At 46.5% G+C, this 20,270-nt stretch overlaps 2 protein-coding genes across 2 annotated transcripts in view; both read right to left on the reverse strand.

Moving 5' to 3' along the window:
• Nucleotides 1-2,692, reverse strand: part of LOC131923683 (aldehyde oxidase 3) — a 94,145-nt gene extending 91,453 nt beyond the window's left edge. Inside the window, exons 1-2 of the mRNA XM_059278818.1 lie at nt 2,524-2,692; nt 377-434 (exon numbers count right to left, since the gene is read on the reverse strand). Coding sequence (XP_059134801.1) covers nt 377-434; nt 2,524-2,577 — 112 coding nt within the window. The 5' untranslated portion in view covers nt 2,578-2,692. The remainder of the gene's footprint in view (nt 1-376; nt 435-2,523) is intronic.
• A 6,191-nt stretch (nt 2,693-8,883) lies between these two features.
• LOC131923197 (aldehyde oxidase 1) overlaps nt 8,884-20,270 on the reverse strand; it is a 65,172-nt gene continuing 53,785 nt past the window's right edge. The window contains exons 29-35 of the mRNA XM_059278135.1: nt 19,926-20,000; nt 18,032-18,084; nt 16,899-17,013; nt 11,225-11,290; nt 10,656-10,844; nt 10,021-10,188; nt 8,884-9,166 (exon numbers count right to left, since the gene is read on the reverse strand). Coding sequence (XP_059134118.1) covers nt 9,116-9,166; nt 10,021-10,188; nt 10,656-10,844; nt 11,225-11,290; nt 16,899-17,013; nt 18,032-18,084; nt 19,926-20,000 — 717 coding nt within the window. The 3' untranslated portion in view covers nt 8,884-9,115. The remainder of the gene's footprint in view (nt 9,167-10,020; nt 10,189-10,655; nt 10,845-11,224; nt 11,291-16,898; nt 17,014-18,031; nt 18,085-19,925; nt 20,001-20,270) is intronic.

Consider the following 20,270-nt stretch of genomic DNA (forward strand, 5'->3'; position numbering starts at 1 on the left):
CAGGAATGTCCCGAGACTCTACTCTCTTCATTCCCCATCTGGCCATACAAACACCAGATGATGGGCACTACCATGCCAGGCTTCCTGTGATTTCTGGGGACCCAAACTCCGGCCCCCACACTTGTGTGGCTAGCGCTGTCCCTACTGAGCTCCTTTCCTGCTTCTGAACGTCGCTTTTTAACCACGGTCCCCAGGGGATCCTTAGACTTGCATACATTTGGAACCGTTTACAAGACAAGCAGCTTCGCTAATCCTACACACAAGCAAAACATTCTCCGTGTGAAATGTGGTGGAAACAGTTGTGTAAATGCAAGAGAGACCACAGTTCCCAGAGTTGGAAATTTCGTTCTGTTTTCACAAACAAGCAAAAGGATACTGACTTTTCTCAGATAGAACAACAGATTAACTTCAGGGTCTGCATTCCTCTCGATGACCTGGACAGGGGACATGATTATATAAGTAGAGGCAGTTTCTGTTTTGATCTCTAAACAGTAAGAATGCTTTAGAACAGGTTTGCTGATCTTATTTGCCTGACTTGGTTAAACCTTACTCTTTGCAGTGATAAAAATCAGATGCTGCTGTATGATACTTGGTCAGACTTTGACAAGTAAATGTTTGGCTTTGTTTCAGAGGAGGAGCAACAAGTCTTTGAATTCTAGCACAGTTTGGGGTCAAGCAAATAATAAAAAAGCAGGAAAAATTGAAGGGCCAAGTATTTTAAAAATTCTTGCATTCCTACAGTATAATAAAAGATAAAGAATTAAACTGAAGGTTATAATTCTTATCACCACCTACTAAGCATGCTTTTTGGTCTGTGTTCACCATCCAGCTTTGAGAAGTTAAGTAAGCAGGAGTCTGGCAGTGGTAGACAAAATGCATTCCTTTGGCAGTTGCAGGAAAACTATGCAAATCTCCAGCCCCTCCCCTTGGCATCAGTGTTCTAGAAGAATGGCCATCTCCCCAGGAGGCGGTCACAGAGCCAGGAAAAGGAGCTCAGAGATGAAAGCCAAGGTCTCTCCCATATTTGTTAGCCAAGTGACCTTGGGCATGCTGCGCAACCACCCTGAACCTTCACAGAGCAACGGAGCACAGAGCACAGGGCACAGAGCAGCCCACAGCACACAGCCCACACAGCCCACACAGCCCACACAGCCCACACAGCCCACACAGCACACACAGCACACACAGCACACAGCACACACACACACAGCACACAGCACACACACAGCACACAGCACACACACAGCACACAGCACACACACAGTCCACAGCACACACAGCACACAGCACACACACAGCACACAGCACACACACAGCACACAGCACACACACAGTCCACAGCACACACAGCACACAGCACACACACAGTCCACAGCACACACAGCACACAGCACACACACAGCACACAGCACACACACAGTCCACAGCACACACAGCACACAGCACACACAGCACACAGCACACACACAGCACACAGCACACACACAGTCCACAGACACACAGCACACAGCACACACACAGTCCACAGCACACACAGCACACAGCACACACACAGCACACAGCACACACAGCACACAGCACACACACACAGCACACACACAGCACACAGTACACAATACCATAAGCCCAGTTTAAACTTTGACTGTCCTCTCTCTGTGCCAATACTGCTGAGAACAAGGGTGTTGGATTTCACATCACACACAATTGTCAAGGACATCCAGCATATATGCAAAGGGCGTCATTTATGTCTTGTCTAGGTCTCAAGAGATCAGGATAGAGGGACGAGAGGACACTTCAGCTTGTTCTCCTCAGTGAGTTAAAACCCCTCATTTGTTTATTCGCTCGCTCATTATTTACTTTTGAGACAGTCTCATCACATAGTCCCTTCATGTCCTGAAACTTACTTTGCAGACCAAGGTAGCCTCAAAGCTCCTGCTATTCTGGGATAACAGGCATGAATCCAATCTTAAATCGTAAAGTGTTAACATTTACACTAACAGTTCACTTCTGGCCTTCCAGTATGTTTTCTCCTCCATTCGTATTGACTGAAGGTTTTATAATTATTTGCAAGTGACCTGAAAACCTTGGACTCTGGGTGTGTGTGTGTGTGTGTGTGTGTGTGTGTGTGTGTGTGTACTGCTTGGGTGGCATAGAAGTTTGAGCTGGAGCTGGAAAAGGAGGTGTAGAGGAAGAAAGAGAGGCTCCTCTTGCAGAAAGGGAAGCACCCAGTGAAAGCCAATGCCTAATGCTTAGGTACGTTCAAACGTGGTGAGATTTGGTCTGGAGACACCTAACTGGACACTTTCCCTCTGCTAGCCCCAACACATTCCACACATGTTGTCGGTTCTCTCTCTCTCTTCCTCCCTCCCTTCTCCCCCAGGAAGCGTGGCAGATCGCTAGATCTACCACCCCCGCCCCACACACACCCTCCACCCAATACCTTCACTTTGGCAAAGTTGGTAACAGATGGCTTCTACCAGCGTTTCTTATGTGCAGCTATTAATTACAGGGTAGAGCACTTACTTTTTTTCCATTCACAAAGAAAACAAGTTCATCTGACTCCTTAGAACGAGACATGACTTGATGACCGTCGCCCCTGTTCTACGCCGTTGTGTCTAAAGCTCCTGTGCCCGAGGCCCGTCTCTCTGGGAAGAACTGTTGTGCTCTGAGGAGGACGAAGAGCCCCACGGGATCTGGGCTTTGTCTATGGACTCCTCCCACCCAGCCCTGCCCCGTCAAAGCTCCCCACCTTCTCCACTGCTCTCCTCTGAGTCCTTCCACTTTCCTCTTTTCCTTAAACCACCCTGGAAGCCCCTTCCTGGCTAAGCGCATGCTCAGTACACACTTCTCCCTGCCCCAGGGGTAAGCCGCTGGAGGGCCTTTTACTGCAGTCAGTGAGGAGGAAGAGATGCCAGCGCACGCACGGCGGCGGCTCCCACGGCTCTCAGACCAGTGTCTGGGCACTAAGTGTCCTTGTTTGCTGATTTTGTCTTTACACTATGAAAAGAATGCTTTAAGAAATGGCACAAGTGTGAAAAGCCAAAAAAAGTAAAATTTCTCCGTGCCAACATTTTACAGCCAGATTCTTGTGGTCTGCCGAAGTTTTTAGAAAGAACTTGTGAGTACGTATAAATGTCTACATGCATTATTTTCGTTAGGTTGTTAACAATATTTTTGTTAATTTCTAAAAGGTGAAATCAAACTGTTCACATGGCTTCAAAAGTTGCTTTATTCCCCCTCAAGTTACTCTGGCTCGCTGTGCCTCGGTGGTTTTACCTGTGCATTGGGCAAAATAATAGCATCTTGCTCAGGGTTGTTGTAGGGATTCAAGGAGCCAAGGCAGGGAAAGTCCTAAAATCAGCAGCTGCCAGGGGAAGCACGCAGTGAATGTTGTCACCAAACATGCTCGGTAGTCACCTGTGGATTTACACTGTGAGCTGGTTTCAGATTTCTAGTTATGGATATGCCGCAGGGCTGGAGAGGGCTCAGCAGTTTAGAGCACTTGCTGCGTTGTTGGGCAGCACTCAATCTCCTGCAACTCCAGTCCCGGGGTATCTAACACATCTGGTCTCTTTGGGCACCAACACACACACACACACACACACACACACACACACACACACACATACACACACATACACACACACACACACACACACACACACGATATTAAAAATATGCTGCAATGGGAATTGAGCTTGATTTTTGCATAGTTAGAGGCAGCCTGTCCAAGTACCTGCCACCTCCTTCCTCTCTCTCTTCTTTATTTTTATTTTATTTTATTATTTTATTTTTGAGACAGGGTTTCTGGGTTTCTCAATGTAACAGCCCTGGCTGTCCTGGAACTGGATTTGTAGACCAGGCTGGCCTAGAACTCACAAAGATCCTTCTGCCTCCTCAGTGCTGGGATTCAAGGCGTGTGCCACCATTGCCTGGCCATCCTTCCTTTTATTTTGGGCAAGGGTTTTTGTTTGTTTGTTTGTTTTTTGTTTTTGTTTGTTGTTCGTTTGTTTCTGGTTTTATTCTTGTTAGTTTTTAATTTTAAATTAGGACACAGAGTAAGCGGTTTCCTTACGGCATTTCATGCATACTTTGGTTGACCCGCCCCTCATCTGTGTAACGGTGTTCTCTCTCAGAGTCCCTTGCATCATCTGATTTCCACACACGTGTAGTTGTGTGGAAGTGTGTGGGTCCTGAAGCCAGAGAAGGAACCACCACAGGAGAAAACGGTTTTAAAGAAGGGATTTGGTGGGGGGGAGGGGTGCTGGAATCAGTCATGTGGTAGTGGGAAGGGGACTGCTTGGGGAAGAAGGTATTGAGCCAGAATTCCTGAGGGGCAAATTCTCAAAACTGGAATTTCTGGCTTGGAAGTAAGTATATTGCTGGAGGCAACTCTCCTTCCTAAGTGGCATGTCCCGTATATGTCACATAGGACAGAGTGTGCCCATTGCAGCTCCACCCTGGTTTCCACACTGTCCCCTTCCCAGCATCTGAGGGCAGTTCACCGTTACCTGGCATTTCTCTTCTTACGGGAGGTTGACCAGTTGCTATATGTTTAATGAATACTTCTCTTTCTTTTTGTGTCCTTTGATTTCTGTCAGAGTTTTTTACCTTCTTATTTGGGGAATTTTAAAACATATGAAGGATAGTTGTGTGATCTATAAATGCCCAACTTTTTTCCGCTAGCCTATTGTCTTGGGGCAGAACACGGCATAGTCTTTCACATCACACACCTGCATCCTGAGAGGTGGGACTTCCTACCCGACACTCCAGCTGGGTCTCTGCTAGGCCATTCCAGTGCTGTCAGACTAAGCAGTATCTGGTAGCACAGAGCATGAGTGATGTGGGTGGGCTCCACACTCACGCTTCGCTGCAGACTCTTCTGACACAGTGTTTCATGAGATCTTAAGACATTGAGTGTAAATGTGAGTGCTTGGGATGGTTATGGTTGTCACAAGCCCTCACACCCTGTGCCAGCACTGGGGTAACTGAGGAGGAGAGAGGCCATGCCATTTTGTCTAGCTGCTAGTTTGCTACTTTTTATCATGGAAGCTTTTGGGGGGGGGGTGTCTACCGATTGTGGTGGTTTGAATGAGCGTGGCCCCCAAACTGTGTGGGAAGGATTAGGAGGTGTGGCCTAATTGGAGGAGATGCATCACTGGGGGTAGGCTTTGAGGTTTAAAAAGACTATAGCCTTCCCAGTCAGCCCCCCTCCCATGGTTGTTGTCTCAACATCTAAGTTCTCAGCTACTGCTCCAAGGCTATGCCTGCTGCCGTATTCTCGGCCATGATAGTCATGGACTCTACTACCCTCTGGAACCATGAGCCCCAAATTCAATGCTTTCTTTTATAAGTTGCCTTGGTCATGATGTTTTATCATGGCAATAGAAAGGTAACTAAGACACCTGTGATATACAAATCCTCACACATCGGGCTCGCTCTCACCCGTTTACACACCTCTTCTCTTCACTCCCCCACCTGTCTCTTCTCAGGCTCTGAACACCTGGCCAAACCATCTGTTACCCCATGGTTATTCTATCCGTGGGACACTTGCATTTTCTAGGGGAAGGCGATAACCAGGTGCGCTCTCCAACTCTGTCCACTGGGAAAATGCGTCCCTCGCCAACTGCCAGAGAGATCGCAGCGAAGACTTACCATCCCATCCGTACCTACATCTGGTGCCGACCAACCTGTGAACCAAGCTCAGTCTCTTCCTGTTTTCATAGCTCTGTCACCAGGGATATTCCACTCTGCTGCACGGTGGAGCGTGAGCTGAGGTGTGAGCCGAGGGAGGGCTGCTGACGTGGGGTGATGTGTGACTGGGTACCTGCTCAGGTGCCCGCTTCCCCCTTTCATGCTGCTGTACTTTACTTCCATCCTTCTCCCTGCCTCTGGGCTCGCATGCCTCGTGGCCTGCCTCCTAACAAGAAACGCTGCAGAGCGGCAGGCTGGCCGGCAGACACAAGAAGGGGTGGAAGTGAGAGCATCTTCCAGGCAAAGGAAAGAGGCAAGGGACTCCAAAATGAAGGATAGGCTCCCCATGACAGATTAGGGGATCCTGAGACAAAGTTGGGCCGATCGACAAGGGCTAACTCACACAGCGCACATACGCACCTTAGGGATCCAGGATAAGATCCTGATGAGGTGAATAGGATGCCACTGGAGGTTGCTAGGCAAGAGCGGAGCATGTGCACATGTGCCTGTGTCTGTGTGCGAATGTATGGAGATGTGTATCCATAAATGAATATAAAACTTTGATTTCGATGTGGAGGGAGGGCAGTTTGGAGTGAAGCAAAAATGGGTGCCAGAAAAACGAGAGGCAATGATTGCAGCCGTCAGAGATCAATGCAGGTGACTTGCAGTAACAGCAGAGGAAGAAACAGGGGGAGGTCACTTAAGAACCGTTCTGAAGGCGAACTGACAGGCTGTCGAGCCTGCGTAGATACATTCACAAATTGGGCAGTTCTGGGCTCGTCCTCTGCTTCTGGCTAAGCAATTCAGAGACAGTTATACTTCTTAGGAGATCTGTTTGGGACACGTGAGGCCTGGGGGGTCTGAGAGTTCAAGTCACCATCAAAAGCAAGACTTGGAGCAATTGGTGCCATGGGCTTGTGATGCCAGCACTTAGTGGGCAAAGGCAGAAGAATCCCAGTGAGTTTGAGATCTGTCAGGTATATATGAGCTCCAGGCCAGCCAGCATCCAAGGACCTTGACTGGATGTCCCCCTTGTCACCACAGGAGCACTGTTTTCAGGGTCAGAGCCTCAGCCACAGAGTCATTTCTAACCGTGGAGTAATAATGGTCACTGCCAGGAACAGGGTGTGGGGTGAGGAGACCGAAGGATCAACCTCAGGAAGCCCACACTTGTAGGGATGGGCTGCAGGAGAAGTCAGCGAATGGCTGAAAGGGAGCCAGCTGCCAGGGAGCTAGGGAGAAGGCAGAGAACTCTTCCTGCCTCTCTACCCTCTCCTCCCACCATCTGACAAGACAGCCTTCAGTGAGACCCTTAAAGCTGAAGGGTGCCTCATGCCACTTCTGTGAGCTGCATTCATTCAGACGAAGAGGTCAAGTCCTTGTCCCAAGGCTCAACAGGCTACCAGTCACAACTTGCTCAAGCGGTCTGCTTCTCTCCACAGATGCCTTGAGAAATGCCCGGGACAAAATCCACAAACTTATATAAATTGATACTTAGAGTGTTTGTGCTGGTTAGTTTTGTCAGTTTGACAGACGCTAACATCATCTGGGAAGAGGGGACCACACGTGAGAAAATGCCTCCATCAGATTGGCCTGTGTGCAAGTCTGTGGGGGGGCATATTCTTGATTGATGATTGACGTGGTCCACTGTGGCAGTGCCACTCCTGGGCAGGTGTCCCTGGGGTGATTAAGAAAGCAGGCTGAGCAAGCCGTGGAGAGCAAGCCAGGAAGCAGCTTCTCTCCATGGCTTCTGCCTCTGTTCCAGCCTGAGTTCTTGCCCCCTTACTACCCTTAATAATCAACTGTGATCAGGATGTGTAAGTCAAATAAACCCTCTCCTCCCAAGGTGCTTTTGGTCATGTATTTATAATAGTAACAGACGGCAAACTAGAACAAAGTATATGATTCAGTCGATTTTCATACATCAATCACCACCAGTGGAAACCCATGTCTATGAGCAGTCACCTCCAGCTCCTCTGTTCCCTCAGACTCTAGCAACTACTCATCCACTTCATCTTTGACAACTTGCCAATTTGAGACCTGTTGTATCGATGGGATATGTATGCCATTTTTTGTGTGTATTTTCTTTCATTGATATAATAATGCTTTCAACATTCACATGTGCTGCAGTGTATTGCCTTTGAAGGACTGAATGAATTCACTTTTGTGATTGTACTATATTTTATTTATTAAATGTTATCAGTTGGTGGAACATTTTCCTACCTTGAGTATTGTGAACAATGCTCTGAGTGTATGTAGATTTTCCTGTGAACATGTTTTAAGTCTATAACAATCATGTGGAATTCAGTTTAACTTTTTACCCACCCGACTGTTCTCGTGTGACTATGTACATCCCTCCAGCAATGGATAGAGCCTCTAGTTTGTCCATGTCCTGCTAACACCTGCCATTGTCCATCATTTAAACTACGGCTGTCACAGTGTATGTGAATGGCGTCTCACTACAGTTTCGATGTACATTTCTCAAGGAAAAACAAGGCTGAACATCTTATGTGCTGATTGGTCATTTAAACATCTCTGTCTATTTGCTTTATCAGTCCATTAAAAAAATACTGAAGAGTCATTTGTTCTTTAACTACTAAGTTTTAAGTATTCTGTACCCAAAAGTTTTGTCATATGTTTGTAAATATCTTCTCCTGTTCTCTCTCTCTCTCTCTCTCTCTCTCTCTCTCTCTCTCTCTCTCTCTCTCTCTCTCCTGTGTTGGAAATGAATCAAGGGTCCTGAACACATTAGACAAGCACTCTATCACCAATTATATCCTTAGCCCTTATTTTGTTGGGACAGAGTCTTGCTATGTAGCCCAGGCTGGCCTTGGACTCTAGATCTTCCTGCCTCACTCTCCCAAGTGGGGGGAGTGCTGTTGCTACCTTTGTGGTTTTGATGAAGTTCATTTATCTCTCTCCTCCTGACCCCGGTGGTCCCAGAGACTCTTTAGATATGCAGCCCATATCTGTCATGATAAGGAAAGTGGGGTGGTGGCTCTCAGGGACAAATGAAAAAAAATGAACTTACAGTTCACAACAGGGAAGAAATTATTTATAAAACCATCATTCACTAGATAGTATAACTTTTGCTGGAGTATACAAACTAAAAGCGAGCCACAGACAAGTGGTCATATTTAGCTGGATGGATCCAAGGAACAGAAAAATGAATGAATGAATGAAACCACCTCAAAGGAAACAATTTAATATTTGTGCAATTTAAAATATGATTTATAATTGCTTAGGTATGACTGGAGTATGCTGAGGCGAAACTTCTAAATCAGCTTCGTGTAAAGCAATGCTGTGGATGATTCCGGGCTGTGAAAATCTGGCTTTTGTAGTTCGAGGTCTAGGAGCAGAGAGACCGGGAGGTGCATTCTGCAGCGGCGTTGACCCAGTCTCTCCAGAGTTCGAGTTTGACTCACACAGGTATGTTCCAGGGAACGTAGGATCCAGGTTCATCTCTTGGAATCTGGGAGGAAAGAACAAATTTGGATGCTTACAACCTAGAAACATGCTTGTGACTTAGGTTTAAAAAAATTAACAGAAGATAGTGAAGGCAAAAACCACCACAGGCAACCGGCCGATGAGAGATCAGAGGACACCACCACGGGATATGCAGAGGCACCTTGGAGAGAGTCTAGCGGAGGGATGGAGAGTTTTCAACTCCACGTGGAGAGGGACTAAGGAAACATGGAGTCGGTATCTGTTTCTCCAGTGTGGGGTCCAGGATACAGAGCCTGCACGGAAGGAGTGTAGGAGGGACACCCCACACACACACACACACAGGCACACACAAGAGAAGGAAACTTGTCTTGTAGCTAGAGAGGAAGCTGGGTGGCATGGCCCTTTTACAATCGAAAACCACAAATCATGTTGCTGGACAGATGCACAGAGAACCAGAGCGTGTGCTCAGCAGGAATGACACTGTGGGAGGGTTCTGTCAGTCACACGTCAGTGCCTGCGTGGGTGACAGGGGGGATATAGAAGAGTGACCTTGATTCTTGGCTGGGTGTCCCGGGTTCAGGCCGCAGCCCCTGCACTCAGCCTGACTCAGGGGAAACATAAATCTGAGAGAATGAGCTTGCTGTTCCCCTCGAGTGATAAGGACCCGAGCACACAGGAGACCAAGCAAGGCTGAGGAAAAGACACAACCCAGGGCCACAAGTTCAAGAGCCATTCCGTCCCTCCCATTTGCCCTAACAAGTTCCTGTCAGCTTTTCTTCCATGGAAAAAACCCACAGTGGTGGGTTAAAGAAACTTAGCCATAAAGCCAGGGGGACAGAAATGATGGACTTTCCTTTTTTTCTCTTGAGTGTAACATACCATTTTTGTGAACTTATCCTCACAGGCCATTCGGATCTTCTCTGGAGTCAGCGGACTCCCGAGCCTCAGTGGTCTGGAGATGCCTCTCTCCTGCCGTGCCGCGCTCACGGCCTCATGGATGGCAAAAAATACCGAACATCCCAGGAAGACCCCAGACTCTCCCAGACCCTGGAGAAAAATAAGCCATGGAGGTTATGACACAAAGTGCCCCTTCCTCTCTGAAGATACAGGCACGCGTGTATATGTACATAACGCAGTATTTGTTAATTATACACATATATAACCTACAGAACACCGTAAGTAAATTGTTATTGAGAAAGTCATTTAACCACTGATCCTAATATTCTTAGGATTCTAGCTTAAGAAAATGGTTTCTGATGGAGCAAGCACATACAGGCTGTATGTATGAAGGTGGCGGCTGTAATATACAAAGTCAAATGTAATCTGATAGTTCATGCTAGGCAGGTTGGGAATATTTGAAGCATTTCACCATGCCGTTAAGTTACTTTACAATTAGAATGTTTAATAAAGACTCCTGTAATCACAGTAAAGACATCAAACAACCAAGCAGACCAATGTCTCTCCACCCTACAGGTATCAAGTAAGCATGGACTTAGTCATCGAACATAGCTTACCTTAGATGAATATAGGGTGTTCGAGTGTTCGGATGGAGGCAAAAAAGAAATGTGCATCTCTGTGGGGATGTCACAAATGGCAGGGATTTTGTACTGGTTTGGGCCGCGGCTGTACAGAACACCCTGAGGAGAGTAACTCAGCTCCTCTATCGTGTAGAGTCCCATTCCTTGAATAAATGCCCCTTCAACCTGAGAGGAAAAAAAGGAATTACTACCCATGAGACAATACACCCAGGAGCATTTCAACTGCATGCTGCTTGTCTGACCTAGGAACTGTAGTTCAAAAGGACCTTCCAGGGTGAACCAGAGTGTCCCCAGGAGTCCCTCTAAAAACATTTCTATATATCCCAAGTCAGAGGACTGGGTTTTAGTCTTGGTTTAGCCATTGGAATGATACTCTAGAGGAGTCCTCTAATAAGGCAAATGAAACCCTTCACAGACTGACCTCCAACAGACCCAGCACACTAGGGTAAGGCTCTCAGGTGACCAGCAGGTAGATGTTCCCTCTTCAGACCTCACAGAAGCTTTTGCCCCACAAACAGGAAACGAGACAAAATAGTTACACGCACCTGGCCTATGTCAAGGGCTGGGTTTATGCTGTTGCCAACGTCCATTACAATGTCTGTTCTGATAGTCTAGAAAAAAAAAAGATGAATGCAGATAACTCATAGAGAAGAAGCTGAGAAATGCCTCCTGCCAGGTATGAGATAAAGTCTTTCTGTGAGCCTAGTGGGCCTACCATGTTATCTCATGATAAAGAAGCAACAAAAAATTTTATTATGTGACCAAGTTTATTATCTAAAAACTTCTGCTTTTTGACATAGGGTCTCATGTAGCCCAGGTTGGCTTTGAATGTGATATGTAGCCAAGGATGACCTTTAGCTTCCGATTCTCCTGCCTCCACCTCTCCATCGATTAAAGGCATGCGCCACCATGCCTGGCTTATGTGGTGTTAAGAACCCAAGGTCTCAGACATCCTAGGCAAATACTTCACCAACTGAGTTCCATTCCCAGTTCCATTTTGCATTTCTTAAAAAAAAAAAAAGGATTTATCTATTTTTATTTCATGCTGATGAGTGTTTGCCTACATGTATGTGGAGAGACTCTGACTAGCTTGATCGTGGCTGACATGGCTCTGGCAGGCCTTGCCCTTCTCCCTGACTCTCTCTGCCTTGCTAAAAATTGTTAGATTCCATTCCTATAGCTAGTCCCCAAGGTCTGTTCCCTTATTGTGCCACTTCCTCCTCCTGAGGCTGACCATCAAGGTCCAACTGTCAAAGTATTGAAGTCCAGCAATCAAAATCCCCCATTGGCTACCCTAATCGATACTTCATCCTAACACTGGGTTTCCCCTTGTGTACGTATAAACCGCCATTTTTGTACGGGCCATGTCTGTCTTCCCTCTATCTAGAGACAGTCCTTTGTCCTCTGGGACAAATACCCCCTCTCCCTTGTTCCGGTCCCCTTCTCCCTCATCCTCTGTCTCCTGTCTTTGTCTCTTATTCCCTGCCTTCTTTCTCTCTGGGACAAATAAATCTTCTCTGTGCTGAGAACTTGGTCTTGAGGGTCCTTTTCCTTTCATATTACAGTATGTATGGCCCCTCCGTGCATGTTTGATGCTCATGGAGGCCAGAAGAGTGCCAGATCACCCGAAACTAGGGTTACAGATGGTTGTAGGCCAGCATGTGGGTACCAGGGATCGAACCTGGATCCTCAGCAAGAGCAGTCAGTGCTCTTAACCATCTCTCCAGCCCCCACACAAATACTCTCAACCCCAGATTAAGCACTGTTTGTTTTCCAAGGAAATAAAAGCCTTTATTTGCTTTTGATTAGCTTCAAGCTGGATGATGCAAGAGACTAAATTTAATCTACCACAACACACAGTGAAACAACAAAAGCCACTGTCTTTGGTCCTCAGAACCCCGTTGCAAAACTCTATGGCTCCTATCCAAGCTCATACATGGAGTCTGTCCAGCTCAGTGACATTTACTGACCCATGGAGTTCAGGAAGTGTCAGCTTGCATTTTGCCGGTGGGGACAAGAACAAATCCACCCTTACGACTTGCTTTCTGATCACCTAAAAGTGCGGAGAACAGCAGGCCCTGCCTGTGTGTGGTAACACCTCTGTCCTCCAACAAGTCTGTAGACTCTTTGGCGTGAATGATGGTTTCTACCATGCTAACAGACTCCATTGATGATTGTTAAGGAACAAAGAGAATGCACAGCCGGGCGGTGGCGGCGTATGCCTTTAATCCCAGAGGCAGGCAAATCTCTGTGAGTTCGAGGCCAGCCTGATCTACAAAGCAAGTTCCAGGACAGCCAGGGCTCTTATCCAGAGAAACCCTGCCTTGAAAAAAAAAAAAAAAAAAAAAAAGGGAAAAAAAGAAAGAAAAGAAAATGCACCAGTTTTCTTATTTGCTCTCAGGCTTGCAACTAACAATTTTCTGCAGAAAATTAGATAATGATCCAAAATGTCTGACTTCAATAAAAGCTCAGATAATTACCTTTCTTTATTGCAAGACACAATTAAATGAAAAGTTCTCTTTGATACTAGTTAGCCTGATGGCTCTTCTAGGAGACAAGCGGCCTCCACTGGAGATGAAGAGGGGTGCTCTAAAGTCTAATGCTAGTGAAGGTTCTACTTTTCAAAGACATGGGCTAATGGCTTTCCGTCACTGTATTTGGATGGGACTGGAAAGCGGGTCTGGGCTGTGGTAGCCTACTTCCAAGAGGGTGCTTAATGAACTTCTCCATTTGGTATTCACAGCCTGGGCATGCCCCTCCTACCAATCTCTGTAAAGCCAGTCCTTGTGACCACTAGGCCGAGCAGAAACAGGGGCACGCCACTCTGACACAGATTAGAAAGGACTGTGGCTTCTGCTTCAGATGCCCTCCCACGTGTTTATGTTTTCAACCTTCTTTGGGGCCTGTGCATCTCTGGGGAGTCAGCTGCTGTGGCATTGGGGCGCTAAGTGGACAAAGAAATCATTGAAGGGAAGGAGGCAATTGCTAACAGCCATGGAGAGGCCACAGCCTCCCATTAACAACAGTGTGATGAAGCTTAGAAGCAGATTCGATGACTGTAGGCCCCACCCAGTGCCTGGCCATAGCCTCGTGAGAAATCCTGAGCCAGAGTTACCCAGACAAACTACATTGACCCAGATGCTTGGCCCTCAGAGGTGGTGTGAGCCAACACGCATTTACTATTTCCAGTTGCTAATTTGGGGGCAATTTGTCAGATGGCAATAGATAGCTAATGTATAGATGTAGGTTCAAAATCTGGGACATTTTTCAGGCAGTTTTACCAACATGAGTGTGGCTAAGAAATAGGCCTCCAGGGAGGACTTCTGGTTGTGGAATGTTAGTTTAAGGTGTGTTACATTCATCTAGGCTGTGGACTATTTGTTTAATGATGCAAAGGTGTGTTGCATTATTTTATTTTGCATTTGTTTAACTCTGTGAAGCTGTGTTACTTTGCCTGTCTACAACACTTGATGGTTTAATAAAGAGCTGAACAGCCAATAGCCAGGCAGGGTAGGGGTATGCAGGACTGGAGGACAGAGAGAATACATAGGAGAAGAAATCTAGGGTAGAGAGTGAAGAGCAAGAAAAGGAGAAGGAGAGGAGGATGCCAGGGGCCAGCCCCCTAGCCACCCAGCCAGCCATGGAGTAAGAAGGAAAGAAAGATATATAGAATAAAGAAAGGTAAAAAGCCCATAGGCAAAATATAGTTAAAGAGAAATGGGATAATTTAAGTTAGAAAAGCTGGCTAGAAACAAACCAAGCTAAGGCCGGGCATTCATAAGTAAGAATAAGTCTCCATGTATTTATTTGGGAGCTGGGTGGCAGACCTCCAGAGAATAAATAACAAAACAAAACAAAACAAAACAAAAACAACAACTACAACTTCTGGTAGGTTGTCACATGCTGGCCTTTTGTCTATGGGTGGTGCCTACTCTGAGTTATCAACACTGCACATGTCTTAAGACTGTTCAAACACACAAGTATCTTGAAAGGACCTCCTGATGCAAGAGCTATCTCTGTAGGCAGCAAGGGAAAGGACCCCCCCATTGTTGCTGTGAGAACAGAGGCTGGTTAAAAAGACGATGAAGGATTGAAAACAGCAATGTCTGGAACACTGAGGATGCTGAGTAAGAGGGTTTCTATTTGGGGATGAGACGACCAAGCTACACAGACAGAGGAGGGACAGGACATGGGGCTGGTGATGGCAGGCTCGCTGCCTGCTCTCCAGCCCTTTGTCCAAAGCCCTAGGGGAACATAGGTGAAGAGCCTCTGTCCTTCCACACATCCCTATGCCTAATGCAGCTGACTGTAACAGACTAAGTTGTAAGGATGGCTTCTCACAAGAAACTTCCACCCAGGAGACCATCCCAGACCACTCCATAGTTGGGAACTAAATATCAGGTCACCAGGGAAGGCTGCAGCTACCATCTGGGTGGCAGGTAGGAGACTTAACTCTCTGTTGTGGTAGAGCTGCACGCTGGTCATAGAAATACAAGTGAATGGAACCTAGTCGAATTGAGCCCCAGCAAGACATCTGTAAGGCTGGCCACGGCCATGCCAGTCAGGGATGACAGCCAGCAGAAAGTCAAGACCAGCAGCTAAAGAGCATGTGTCGGAGATGGACAGAGGTGGGTGGGGCCTTCAACCACCCCAACTGGGTGGGCAGCATGTGAACATCTGCCTGGCTGGGCTAGAGGGACATTGATAGTATGTGAGGATCTCCCGTTGGCTCAGCCTGTGATACTCCTAGAGAGCTAATATCTCATAGCAGTTACCCAGACTTCCTCCAGCCTCTACCATCATGGCCTTGTTAAAATGCCTAGCCAAGGAAGTTTCCTGGCCTTTTCCCTCTTGGAAACGCCTCTGCTCTGAAGAGCCTCTCACTTCCCAGAATGCCCCACTGTGCTGTAATTCTCTTTGTAAAGCTTGCTTCGGCTTTACACACAGTCCGTGTCTGTAATTGTGAGACAACCCAGAGCCACTGTCCCAGGTCTATCTTTGGTAACTATGAGTGTCTAGCAGCTTAGGTCCCTGCATCCAAAGCATAAGTGGGTCCAGAAAGGTCCAGTTCCACTAAAACAAACAAGAACAGAACCCTGAACTGACAGCAGGTTAATTATTACTGTTCTTAGCTCTGAACAAAGCCAACACAGAGGAGAATCTAGACAGGGATGTTTCCACCAACTTTATATTTGAGGGCAAAGGGATTCAGAAATTAGTTAGCATAGGAGAACTCTCAGCATAGTGTGGGACAGATACTCTAACCCAAGAGTCATGCTTGGACTGGTAGTCCTTTACCTCAGTCCCAAGTCCCCCCAAAGAGATACAGTCTGAGTTGGAATCCAGACAAGTAAGATATCCTAGCAGGGAGGCTCAATAAGGGTATATATCATTTCAAAAATAAGGCTATACTTTAAAAATATATGCTAAGAACATGTTAAATAAAAAATTATACATGATAACTATCTAGGAATATAGACACAAAAGGTATTTGGAAATATCAAAAGCTAGAGCTTGCTCCTGGGTAGGTTTGGGTGCAGATTATCACTACACCAACAGCTTAGTCACATGGCATTTGTGAGGGCTACTGCAATCTCATTTGATGTATCCGTGATCATTTATTATATAATGGCCAATGAGTGTTTTCTTTACCACTGAAGGTACAGGAAAGGAAGCTGAGTCCTTGAAGCTGGTGTATGTGTGTGTGTGTGTGTGTGTGTGTGTGTGTGTGTGTGTGTGTACATGAGTGTGAATCTATACCTTGCCCCCCAAAAGTATAAGATGGCACTTCAGCTATCCAAGGAGAGGGCCTGGCTGGCCACTGCCTGTCCTGAGGTGGCTCTTGGACCTTATTAACAAGCTATGGCTACCTGTGGTGTCCTTCAAGAACATCACACTAAGACACTTCTCATAAGGGGTCAGGATTGCTAGTTGGGACAACAGTCTGCACGGAAGCCCTCATCAGGATGTTTTGAAGTGATTTCTTTCCTATTTCCAGTAAAAAGAAAACGCCTAAGAAGAAGGACTATTGTTTTCCACAGAAGCCATTAAACACTAAGGCAACTGATGAGTTTCATTTTTTTCCCTAGTAATACAAAGAGATCACCCAGGGCAAATGCGTGGTGCTGCCGCCACACAGCCAACTTCCGTCCAGTAGGCACATGTGTGGAGTTTAAGCCTCTCACAAGTAGTCAGAAGACATTCCCAGGTGGTACTGACCTTATGGTTCCCAGTCAGACAATCTATCTCAACCTCTGAGCAAGCAGCTCCATACACAAAATACTCAAAGGGATGGCCTTCCCCCTTCTCCCAGTTCATGTCCGACTCATAACCCCTGAAAAGAAACAGAATTGTTGAGGAGCACTGTTAAGTGATCAAGTCCTGCCATCACAGACGATGATGATTAAAGCAGCCCAAAGGGAGCTGTGCCACTCACAAGAGTACATGTGTACAGGGATATGCCAGCACGAACACATGCCCAACAGATGTGTCCAATAAATACCTCTACTATGGTCATCAGATTGGGGGGTTCAACCTGCATCTTAAGCCAAACACTGTTTCAAAGGGGCTTATCTGCCTGCCTTTTCTCTCTCTGGCTCCAAGATTCAGAGTTCCTCGTGAGGAATCAGGCCCGCTGGCTCCCATTGGCTGGCACCACCACCAGGCTCTCTGCTTGCTCTATCCCCGCTCTTTGGTGAGAACACCAGGTGAATGTCAAATAAAAGAAGTCTAAGCCAGCAACCTGCTAAGTCCTCTCCTCTGTCTTCCCTCTCTCCCCAGCCTGGAGGAGGCCATGAAAAACCCTTTCCAGTGTCTATTCCTGATAGGCAGTTGGAGTCCCAGGCAAAATGAGGCCATGAGCTGAGACCCTGCCCTGTCTCGGCATCCACCATGAAAACATTCAACAGATGGTTTCCTAGAGGCTGTGGTTCTCGGGGCTCCACAGTTAGTTCTCTCTCTCTCTCTCTCTCTCTCTCTCTCTCTCTCTCTCTCTCTCTCTCTCTCTGCTAATACCATGTTTCTTAACTTTAGGGATAAATTACATTTCCAACAAAAAGCCACAGCTATGGATTACAAGCACTAAATCCCAGAAAGCCGCATCATGGCCACAGTGTGATCCGAATCAGCACTCAATTCAAGTTCACCTGTGTGAACCATTTTCTCCAAAAAAAAAAAAAAAAAAAAAAAAAAAAAGGTCTTTGGATCCTTGGACGAACTAGCAGCTAAATGTTTCTTGGGCTAACTGAAGGGGGTGAGTCAGGTTAGGGGCCAAAATTGCAAACAGAACTGAAATTCTTCCTCCAGCTCATACTGCTGTTTTCCATGACGTTTGATTGAAGGGACAATTTTACCTGAAATATCCAACAGCTGAGAGACTGATGCTCTGGTCAAAAGCAGTCTGTGCCTGTGAGGGAAGAGCAGAACATGATATAATGAGGATTCCTGAGAGAATTGCTCAGGAGTTTTGTATAGCAATAACAAGGAAAGCCCCAAATGAACGTTTCCTGTCACCAGCCTCCATCTACATAAGCATTCATGGCTCGCTGTAATGGCAGCATTTGATCAATGCACATGGTTGTCATAAATGTCTGCCATGATACGTTATGCTCATAAACTGAACTATAATGGCCACCCACGTCCTGCTTATGAAGGGATCCATTCAGTCATCTGGAAAGACTTAGGCTATTAACGTGGCCAATTTGGGGACACAATGGTTGGATGTTTAATTTTATATGTGTATCTTATCTATAACAGTTTCAGTTGAGTGGAGTGATTTTGCTAAGTTGTGCCAATGACATCTAGTGGTCTCCTGTTGGTGCGAGTACATGTGGTTGACTACTAAACAGAAAAACAAAGGTTAGGTCAAAGACTCAAAAGAGACCTGAAAGGTGCGGCGTTATGGAAGAAGGTGGTGGATGGCGAAGGAGGGTGCGTTCCTGAGTTACACCTGGATGCAAATTTTCTCCAGTCAGCCATTTTCAACCCTCTGGGCTCAGGCCACACCAGGCAGGGGAAGAACAATGATGTCCAGAGCAGACTTAGAAGTTTCATATTCCATAATAATAATAATGGTTTTTCAAGACAGGGTTTCTCTGAGTAGCCCTGGCTGTCCTAGAACTCACTCTGTAGACCAGGCTGGCCTTGAACTCACAGAGATCAGCCTAACTCTGCCTCCCAAGTGCTGGGATTAAAGGTGTGTGCCACCCAGCGTATTTCATAATCATTCATTACATAATGAGCCTTTATGATACAGCAGGAGCTTTTGGGTGAGATACAGGTGACTGATCTGAGCCACCAGCATTCTAAGCACGCATGCTCATACTGAGCAACCTCAGCCCTGGAATCTTTCCAAGCAGAACTCTACACCATACTTTGCCAAACCTGTGCTTTGATATTACAGAACTGATCATCTAGAGCAGACAGCATGACAGCCACACCAGGGGTTTGTGAATGTATGCTCCATGTCGTCTAACGCTTACCAATCGGCCATTTTGAAAAGTTAGCTAGTTGACGCTGTGTGTCTTCTCCAACTAGACTGCCAGCGTGTCAGGAAGCAGGTGAATGTTTCTGGTCCACTGGTGTCTGTGACGTGTATAGAACACACCACACGCTTGGTTTCCTATTTGTTTTTTATAAGTTATTTTATTCTTATGGATATGGGTGTTTTGCCTGCCTGTGTGACTGTGCATGCAGAGCCTGGGAAAGGGTGTATGATCCTTTTCATAAGGAAAAGATCCCTTGGAACTGGAGTTACAGACAGTTACAGACAGTTGTGAGCTGCCATGGAGGTGCTGAGAATTGAACCCAGGTCCTTTGGAAGAGCAATAAGTCCTCTTAACCTCTGAGCCATCTCTCCAGCCATTGGTTTCCCATCTCTAAATGAGTGTCTAACTGAGCTTTACAGAATGATTTCAGCATTTTTTTTTTTTTTTGGAAGAGTGACTCCAAAGGAGAAGAACACACAGCTATTATCCAGAAAGCACCTAGATCCCACAGGATGAAACATTCATTGACTGCAGTTCAGGGCAGGAGTTGTAGTGTGGACGCCATCTTTCTCTGTAACAGAAACATACCCGAGCACACCACTTCTCTCACGACAAGTGGATCTCCATGTGCCACGTGCAGAGGGGCCTTTTTGTGCCTTTGAATCCCCCGTTCCCTAAACACAATCCACGCCTACTTCTCTCCCCTCTCCTCTCTCTCGCTAGTTTCTATGACAAACCACAGAGAACCAGTGAGTCTCACCCAATCCTTCCACGTTCCGTGAGGATTCTTGCTGATGATGGGTTCAAGGCGTTTTAGAAGAGTCTGGCAGGCATCCTGTAGGTGATTTCAAGATACAATTCCAACAATGTCATGAAAACATCAGTGTCAAAACAACATGGTGTGCCCTCCCACAGTTACCTCGGAGGTGCACAGGAACAAAGAGACACTGGGAGTCAACGCAATAGAGGACGACGTGAAGGGCTTTATACAGGGATGTTCGTAGGAGGGCACCTGTCAGACCTGTTCTGGTCTGAAAGGCAATGGCCTTACACACTACACTAGGTCAACACTTAACGGAAGGACTGTTGCACACCACCAAACACT

The sequence above is a fragment of the Peromyscus eremicus genome, chromosome 13 (genome assembly GCF_949786415.1).
Source record: "Peromyscus eremicus chromosome 13, PerEre_H2_v1, whole genome shotgun sequence".
NCBI lineage: Eukaryota > Metazoa > Chordata > Mammalia > Rodentia > Cricetidae > Peromyscus > Peromyscus eremicus.